General features: G+C 34.6%; 1 protein-coding gene across 1 annotated transcript; it reads right to left on the reverse strand.

Annotated features, from left to right (window-relative positions):
• Positions 1–6342: 6342 nt before the first annotated feature.
• On the reverse strand, positions 6343–9377 carry CLPP3 (CLP protease proteolytic subunit 3). The gene is made up of 5 exons (XM_078992529.1): positions 8962–9377; positions 8493–8607; positions 7735–7910; positions 6939–7034; positions 6343–6747 (listed from the first exon to the last, which is right to left on the reverse strand). The coding sequence occupies exons 1-5, from the start codon at positions 9274–9276 to the stop codon at positions 6466–6468; spliced, it is 984 nt and encodes a 327-aa protein (XP_078848655.1). The 5' UTR covers positions 9277–9377; the 3' UTR covers positions 6343–6465.
• Between the last annotated feature and the right edge of the window lie 449 nt (positions 9378–9826).

A 9826-nucleotide genomic window follows, 5' to 3' on the forward strand; every position in this document is an offset into this window, starting at 1 on the left:
ATATCGCAATTTTTCTTGGGTTTCTTCATTTTATGTGAGTTTTGCCTCATTGTACCGTGGGTTGAAGGCACCAATGTCGGCCCAATAGTTATTGTTATCTGTTAGTAAAGGTATGCCTTAGGGACTATATATAGTTATTTAGGATAGAATGGGGACTCTTGATATAGGCTTTCTTGCCTATTCTTTGTTTGGTTGTGGCTCTAGAGTAGGATCACTTGTCTAGGTGTCTATCTCACCTCTGAGTATATACAGTTATGCATCCCTTTGATTGTTGGTATTTAGTATGTTGCTATGTTGTAGTGATCTATTAGATTTGTATGTTGGTAGTTGGTTTGTTATGTTGTAGTGACATGTTAGATTTGTATCCTGGTAGTTGGTATGTTGTTATGATGTAGTGATTTGTTAGATCTTTATCTTGATATTTAGGATATTGCTATGTTGTAGTGATCTGTAGATCTGTATGTCTACATGTACTTGTTGGTTACCATCTAGTAGAGTGCTCTAGGGATTGTCTGTGGTCATTTAGGATAGCCTGAGAACTCTTGATCTAGGCTTTCTTGCATATTCCTTGTTTGTTTGTGGCTCTAGAGTAGGATCATATGTTCGGGTGGCTATTTTACCTCTGGTTAGTTATGGTTACGCATTTCCTAGAAGTTTGCTGGTAGCAAGACTGTATACTGGAGATGACTAGTAGGCGGTAGTGAGTTGTATATTGTGTGCCTACTTGATCCTTGATTGTTTATATGTCGACATATGGTAGTGGTGGGTTGAGGCGGTCTTGCTTTGTGTTGTAAACCAAGATACGTGGTGCGGGTCGGCTGTAAGCCAAAGGCACAGAGGCTCAGGAGGAGTGGTTGGGTTGAGGTGGTAGGCCAACAAACCATGGTATTCTGGCCCAGATAGACTGAAGGACTACAAGACAATCCACTCAGGCCGAAGGCCCGAAGAGCGGCCATTATGCATGCTTATATGTTTATCGTATGGGGTATTTTGGGGGAAACTCACAAAGCTTTGTGCTTACCCAGTTGTTTATTGTTTCAGGTATCATCGGTCATTACGGGAGGCGAAAGCGTGACTGTACACATTCATCAACAACAATGAAGATTTCATGCTTTAATATTACTCTAATGTTTATAAATGTATTTGGAATAAACGATTTTCTCCATAACGGATTTATAATTAGGAAGATTTACTTAAATCAAATGAAAATTTTGGTTGTTAAAATGGGACGTTACAAGTTGGTATCAGAGCCCTGGTTTGAGCGAATTAGAGGAACAACTGTGTGAATCCAGTCTCAAACTAGGATCTGAGAGTTTTTGCAAAAGGTTTTTGATAAAGAACTTATAATAAAGGGTTAGATTAAGGAAATAGGATCGGTCTCTTGTCATGTTCTTGTTTGATTGGTGGCTTAGGATCGTGAACGTGGACCTTGGTCTAACTTTGGTTTTACAGGAAGATAATGTGTGTATAATCAGCCGAGCCTGAACAGAAGAGTGGTTCCCTAAATACCTATACTTGTTATATGCGTTGAGTTCTTGATTTTGTTAACATGATGTTTATGATAGAACATCATGCTAGTGATAGGCTAAGGATCTTCAAGAATTTCAAGATGTATGATGCATGATAGCCTAGGAGTGCATCTTGTATGAAATTGACATCATTACAATAGTTGCTTAGTGTATGCATCATAGTCATACATAACTAAGATTTTATAGTCTGAGAATGTTTGGTTTTGTCTTATTTCCTGTTCCTTGTTTGGTTGTGGACTTAGGGTAGAATCAAGCATTCAACTATCTATAGTATCCATTGATATGTAAGATTAGCATACACGAGTGTTGCAGGGTTGATGGAAGATTCATGGATGAGTATATTGTTGGGTTTTGAGTACTATAACACTCCTATGGTGCACATGCAACTCTAAATGCTTTGGATCTATGTTTTCTCTAATTACACATGCATATTTTCAATTTTCCAAAGCATACATCCTAACTAGCATACAAATTGACATTTGAGCAATACAACTAGTTAGATGACTTACCTCTTAGAAGGACTTGTAGTTCTTGACCTTTGAAAGCTTGAGCACCTCAAGTGTGATGCCTCTAATGGTTCACAAACACCAATATGTAAGAGGAGGCTTGAGAGAATAAGTTACTTAGCACAAAATCGATACACACTCTCCAAGAATGTTGTGGCAATCGATTTTGGCTCTTGGGGGGTTTATTTATAGTGTGGCAAGTGCTAGGGTTACACCTTGTAAACCCTAATGACCTTTTATATTACTTAGGCTCCATGGGTTAAAACCTCTATGGACTATCCATAGATTATCTCATTGGTTTAGCCCATCCTAAATAACCATGGATTATAAGCCCACACCATAAGAATCATTGATTTACACAATCAATCCCCATATATTTAATTAGTCTCTTTTGATCACAAAATTAATTCCAAATTAATTCTTGATCAATACTAATTAAATAATATGATTTCATATTAATATATCATACTTATAATATATTAATAAATCATAAATAACCTTATTCTCAAAAGTCCATCATATCAAATTGCACTGGTGAAGGCAACCCAAAAGGATCATGCTACAATCGGGTCAAGTACATCCCAATTATAGTTACGGGCTTACACACCAAATCCAACAGTCTCCCACTTGGATAAGTCTAATAACTATAGCTGCCAATGCGACTTCAGGATCCGACTTAGCAATCATAAGCTTTCAAAAGTCATTGTCGAACTCTGACCTAGTCAGTAACATGCCCTTCAGATAATGGATCATATTGTCCTCTGTTCTCAAGATATCTATGAGAACAAATACATGAAACATAGTCATATTTATTGTCCTTCAATTTTTTCCTGATTTCCGATCCATCTGACATAGAACATAACTGAACACATCAATTTAGTTCTGATCGGGGCCGGCACATAGTCAAAATAGAATCATCGAGGGGCTTAAGATATCACTTTTAATCCTCTTAGGATAAAAGGAACATATAAGCTTCGACATTATATGCTTGTACTAACTACTCATTAAATCATGACAATGATACGTTTTATAACATCAAGTTACTGATGCATTTTCAACATATTGTGTGGGTTGGGTTGAGGTTGTACTGCTCTGTGCGGTAGCCAACAAACCCTGGAGCAATCCATATATGAATTGAGGGTAGGGTGGGCATGCCAAACTCACACTAGGGGCTCATAAGCACTCCAAATGCAAGCTTAGGGCCGGAAAGGGCATGCCAGACTCGTACTAAGGGATTAGTGGTATCCATTCTGAGTACTGATCTGGTCGAGGAGAAAGCCAGGCATAAGTTGTGGGCCTAGGGGCAAGCTAGACTTATGTTGTGGGTTCAGGGGTAATCCATTCTTTTAGCTGTGGACTCATTGCATGTTGTTATTGTATTTGTGTTATTTGTTTTGTGTTGGTACTTTGGGGGAAACTTACTAAGCTTGGGGCTTACATTTTTGGTTTATGTTTCTGGTACCTCAAATGATCACGGGAAGGCGAAGGCTTAATTGTGAACCTCCTTGTGTTTTGATTTATAATTTTGGGAAAACTCTGATATTAAACATGTTTTGAAAACTATATTGTAAACAAATATGATTTATGGTGGGTTTAAAAGTTTAAATTTTCATGATTTTCATGGATGTTACATTTGTTTTCATATCTATATAAACAGATCCAACGACTATTATTGTAATTAAATCTTTATTTATAAATTTGTCACAAATACCATGTTTGTGTCGTCGAACCTTTTTTTTTCTTAAGTATTGTATTTTTTTCAAATTGTTTATCATAGATAAAGTTTGAATAAATCTAGGTTTAACAAAAAAAAAATGTGTTTTTAGGCTAGATTATATCTGAAGAAATTGAAGACTCTGATCCACATATGTGCCAAGAAGATGACACACAGACATTTTAAGGTTTGCAACCTTCAGAAAAACAGTCTGCAAAAATTAACGTCTGCATGTAGTCTACGCAGCACAAATAGAAGAGGTTAAGAAGATCTGCAAACAAAAAACAAACATCAACTAAGATTCACAATATTACAACAACTCTTTGTGTATGTTAAGATTCGAATCGTCAAAGCAACATCAACAAATATTGATTATAATTTCTTGATTCTCCATCCGCATATATAGTCTTGTCATCACTTACATGTTATCTTTTTTGTGGAGGAACATACTTACAACCACTTCTTCCAATGTTTTGTACACAAAAACTAGATTCGCCATAAAAGGTTGTTTTTGTACACCGCATCCAATCTCGAAAGTCACCATAAAAGGTAACTTATAATACATTAATTTTTCTGACAATTTTCTACCATACCCATTTCTACTTGAACAATTCACATCCGATCAATTTCCACATTATCGATTTTTATTCGACCGATTTCCACTAGTTGATCTATTACCAACTAAATATCTCTTTGCATGAAAATTGTTTCTAGCTCTGACAACACTGTTGACAACATACAGAAACAAATGTGATTTACATCAATATCAACAACTATCTCCATAACATTATTCAATTTCAAAGGGTTAGAAATACACACATTTTAACTATCACCTAAATGTATCTTGTGAGCCACCAAATGAATATGAACCAAACAAGAATAATTCATACCTAAAGGCAAATCCATATCATAATTCAACCAATGTGATTTATATGTTGCATAATGCCATTGTTTCTCTCCCACGACCCTCTAATATAAAGAGTACTATAAATCACCGACAGTATGACTTAATGTTGATCACTTGGGAATTAAACACTTTAAAAGAAGTTTCACCTAGTTAGAATCTCACCCTTCAAAATTAGGGTGGCATGTAGAGGTGTCAAAGTGGCAAAAATTGACACGGCACGAAACCCGACATGAACTTGACACGGAATAAACAGGTTTGGGTAAGCTATTTCAATTCGTTTAAATAAACAGGTTGACATGACACGATACAAAAATTAAACGGGTAGGGTTAGGGTTGAGAATTTCAACTCAAATATGACTCGAAAATGACACGTTTATTTATATGCAAGATTTTGAATTCTTTAAATACACTAGAAATATACAAAAGCAAAACCATAAGTAAAAGAAAACCATTGGATTTCTTGAACTATATTATAAACAGACCTTCCCCTCCACACCAATCACGAGTTTTTCTCCATTCCTCTCATATATCGTCGTAACGCCCTGTCTTTTTATAATGTTGAAATGACTTAGTTTTTTCCGTTCTCTCGCAAACAATACAGTCACTTTATAACGCCCTGTCTTTTTATAATGTTGAAATGACTTAGTTTTTTCCGTTCTCTCGCAAACAATACAGTCACTTTGATCACTATTTCATCCTCATGGTCTTGTCTTCCTCCTTCCAAGCTTATACGCTTTCAAATTTACTATGATTTCATCTATTCCACCTTCAAACTATTAATTTTTCCTTTCTACCTACCCAACTCCTACTCTTTAAACATGCTCAATCTTTTAACCTTACATGACACAACATATTTCAAGGTATATCCCTAACACGAAACCCAACATAAAAATAAACATGTTGAAACAACACGACACGTTAATTAAACGGGTCAGATTATGGTCAAACACTTTCAACTCGTTTAGTGTTTTAATACAACACGATCATCACCTCTAGTCCTCTAGTAGCATGTCACTCTAAAAAATAAAAATAAAAACATGAAATCCTTTTGTTTTATTAAATGCTTTATGAAGAATTGTGGAGACAGTGGCCCCTAATTAGAAGAATCTCACAAGAGTCACAACCTTCAAAAGTGATTGGTACTCCCAACCGACAAAACCTATTCTCAACAACTTTTATTTAATAAACATTTCAAAATTCTAGGATAGTTTGCAACTAGGGTATTTTCAAAACCGACAAAACTTTTCAACAACTTTTCCCGAAAATGTATTTCACATGTTTACTAATTTCGAACTATATTTTTATAAGAAAAGTCATTTCACAACTAATAACATATGCAAAATTTACCAAATTTCAAAATTGATGCTCAATTTCGATGTTTTTCTAATGTATGATTCAAACCTCGAGTATGATTTTTGAAAAGTAGTCACTTTTTTGTGAATATCCCAACAATTAAACTTAATGGTATTCTAGTATTAAATAATATGTAAATATACCTACGTATGCAACGACCAATTACTCTAAGAAACAAACTTTCTCAACTTAACTGATCAATGTTAACTATAACAGACCTCCAAAGACTTAGCTAGTGAAATGACCTAAAAGACCCTAGTCAACTCATTTAATAGCCCTAGTCAACTAAGTTATCTTAAAGAAGAAAACAACAAGACTTCACCTCTTTTGCAATTACTATTAAGAATTTTATGATTTTATCAACCAAAAAGGGTCTAAATATTTCAATAATTAACCAAAAACTCGAAATAAAAACATCTAAATGTTACACTTCCACCAATTGATATCATTTTCTCTTCAATCAGAAGCAGACTCTTCCTTTTTCTGTTCATCTCCATCTTCCCCACCACTAACATGTCCATTCTGCAACATCTTGTCCTCTGAAGGCATATTCTTCAACGCCTTTCTACTCCCCTCAACTTTCCATAAATCCCACACACGAGTTTTTGGTGGAGGATTTGTATCTGCAATCGGTGCAACTAAACCTGGCTTTCCATCATCAATCACCTCATCCACCAATCCATACGCCTTTGCCTCCCATGCATTCATGAAGTAATCGCGATCTGTGTCTGCTTCAACCTGTGTGTTTGATAGTTGCTGATTGAGTCAGATCTGACTGAGTCATAAATCTAACTGAGTCAGAGAATTCTAAGTGTGATATCAAACAGTTTGAATTTGACTGAGTCAGAGAGTCAGGTAAGAGGGGTATGAAGGGGGTTGTTAGAAAGTTTGATGGCCAAATGAGAAAAAATGAATAAAAGGGTAATGACCTTTTCGTAAGGAGTTCCTGAGACTCTTGATATGATTTTGTTGACTTTAACTTTGTGGTACACCATTTCTCTTATTCTTATGCTCATGTCTGTTGCCTGGATATATAAAATGAGAAATCATTGACTAGTTAATAAGGGCAAATTAGTATAATGTATGAAATGTGAGGGTTGAATCATTTTAAGAGTGACATTTTCCCTTAACTAGTGTTAAGGGTAAGATTATTTTAATAAGAGTAAACGAGTCGATTTTTCCTTTCTTTTTTACTAGAGAAGAGGTGAACTACCATTGCCAAACAGATAACTTTAGGAAGGTGAGTGAAAGAAAATTATTCATAATAACAAAAGTCAAAAGCAATGTTTTATCCACATCATGCAAGAAATAGCAACGTACTTTCATGTATATGTTTATCATGGCATTTTACTATTATGGTCTATAGAATTGCACTTCCAATTTTCTTTCTTATTAAGACATTGTACTTTGAAAACTTTACCCAATCATAGCAATGAAAATTGCTTTATATTTAAATGATATTGCTATAAATAGATAGATTTATCAAAGTAAAATGTTTTAATAGGAGATAAGTAGGATGATATAATAATCATGATAGAAATGCATTGATAAAAATGAGGACTATAATCTCATATATCAATATGTATTAGTCATTAACATCATTGTTCTTTATTTTTCATTTTATGGTCTATAACTTCATACTTTGAAACCATGAAAGAGTAAAATATATATATTATTGATATGAAAAGAAACAATTTGTATAGACAAAGAAAGCAAACCACATACATTTCCTCCAGCCTTTCCAAGAGGTTGATGAATCATGACCCTAGAATTAGGCATACAAAATCTCTTCCCTTTGGTCCCACAAGCAAGAAGAAATGCACCCATAGATGCAGCTAATCCAACACAAATGGTGGAAATATCTGCTTTGCATAGCTTCATGGCATCGTATATTCCCATTCCTTAATGCATCATTATATATATAGATCACAAAATTTAGCATTTCTTTTAATCATCAAAAGATTACACAAAAATGAGATTGAACCTATTTGTAACTATCAATGAATTACATGAATCTTTAACTTGGAAGCTTTTCCAAGAAAGGAAATGTTGCAATTTTTATAGGATTCTATTTTAAAGATGATACAATGCAAAGTCAAATTGCTAATTTGACCCACAAGAAAGCTCAAATGAAACAAAAATATAATAAGAACTTAACATAGAGTCATAGCTATGAAAAGTTGTGATCAAAAAACATTTAAAAGTGCTCAAATTTGGCACTTAAATGGTCCATGTTACATGAAATACTTGACTACAACTCTACAAGGCTCACATGCAATTGCTAGTGATTAAGAACTTAAAGTTGGAAATAATAAGGTTCTATTTTTATGTCATATTTTTAGCTTGAAGTGATAAGTTTTAATGTGTTTATTGCTTTGTAGTTGACCTCTCAAAGTGTTCAAGGACTACTAAAACCATGAATCTTGAAAATAGTAGTAAAAATCAAGAAACTTTGTTAACCAAAGAAAGACATAATAGCATACCAGCAGTAACAGAGCCACCAGGCGAATTTATGAACAATCTTATATCCTTTTTATCGTCTTCTGCATCAAGAAATAGCAATTGGCTGATTATAAAATCAGCTGACATATCGTCCACCTGCAAAACACCATTCTCTTCATGTAAAAATTATTCAAAATGGAAATTGCCCCAAACTTTAAGCCCTAGAAACTACACAACGCGAAATATGAGTGATTGTAATCTGAAAAATGTAGCCATTTGATTGAAGAAAAGCCATCAAGGAATTCAAAGTAACTTATTGATACGCCACAAAATTGAACAAAAACGAAAACCTATCAAGAAATTCAATGAATTGATGGTCTATGTGGATAAGTATGTCAGTAATCTCAAAAACCTAAGCCACCAAATTGAACAAAATAAAAAACCCACCAATCAATTTACCTAATTTCATTAGTATATATATATATATATATGCAAAAACGCTTTAAAAACCTGGGATCCCAAGAAGACGATACGTTGACGGAGAAGCATGTTGGTGGTATCGAGTTCTTCGAATTTAGGCATCCAAGCTGGAGCTGAAGCAGAGTAATTTGATGTGGGAACATCCCAATTACTTGACAAAGTCTGCGTCTTGAAAGAAGAAGAAGCTTTAATGGATAACGAAGGTCTGCTGTTACTTCTTCTTCTAGTATTAGATTGGGTATGTAATAATGATAAATGGGTGTTAGGGTTTTGTGTGAAGAAACTTTGTGGTAATAGTGCTGCCGGTGTTGTTGTAAACGCCGCTGTTACACAACCCTTCTCCATCTTCCTGCGCGGTGGTGTGTTGGTGGTGGTCCTCTGGCTACCTTTGCTTGCTGCGTTTTATTATTGTTTGTTCGTATTTGGATATATCGTGATAACACGCTAACTAAGTTTTCATCGTTTAAATTTTTATGTTTGGTTAAAATGGTATCTATTTTGGACAGGGATGAGCTATCCGTTTCGTCTGGTGAGAATTGGAACCGGAACCGGCAGTTCGTTGAAGTTAGAACCGGATTCGGAACTGCTCTAAGCAATTCTTAAATGATTGAAACCAGGCTCGGAACCGACAGTTCCGGTTCCGGGAGCGGATACCTCGGTCACATTAATTTTGTTAACTATTTGTCGATAAAACTGCAATTTAGTTCCAAATCCAGTCATTTCGTACCAAAGACAGACACAATCGGACAAGTATATATTCTAAATCGGTCTAAGTAAGACACATATTTATATGAAATAATATATATATATATATATATATATATATATATATATATATATATATATATATATATATATATATATATATATATATATATATATACCGGTTTCAGCG

Source organism: Lactuca saligna, chromosome 4 (genome assembly GCF_052625555.1).
Source record: "Lactuca saligna cultivar CGN05327 chromosome 4, ASM5262555v1, whole genome shotgun sequence".
In the NCBI taxonomy this organism is placed as follows: Eukaryota; Viridiplantae; Streptophyta; class Magnoliopsida; order Asterales; family Asteraceae; genus Lactuca; species Lactuca saligna.

Bases quoted from the DNA above. Each gene is read 5' to 3' on its own strand.
- CLPP3 (XM_078992529.1), bottom strand. From the start codon at position 9,276: ATGGAGAAGGGTTGTGTAACAGCGGCGTTTACAACAACACCGGCAGCA. The intron at 8,608-8,961 runs GTTTTTAAAGCG...GGTGTTTTGCAG, and splicing joins TCGTCTTCTTGGGATCCCAG to GTGGACGATATGTCAGCTGA. The intron at 7,035-7,734 runs GTATGTGGTTTG...TTATATATCCAG, and splicing joins TTGGAAAGGCTGGAGGAAAT to GCAACAGACATGAGCATAAG.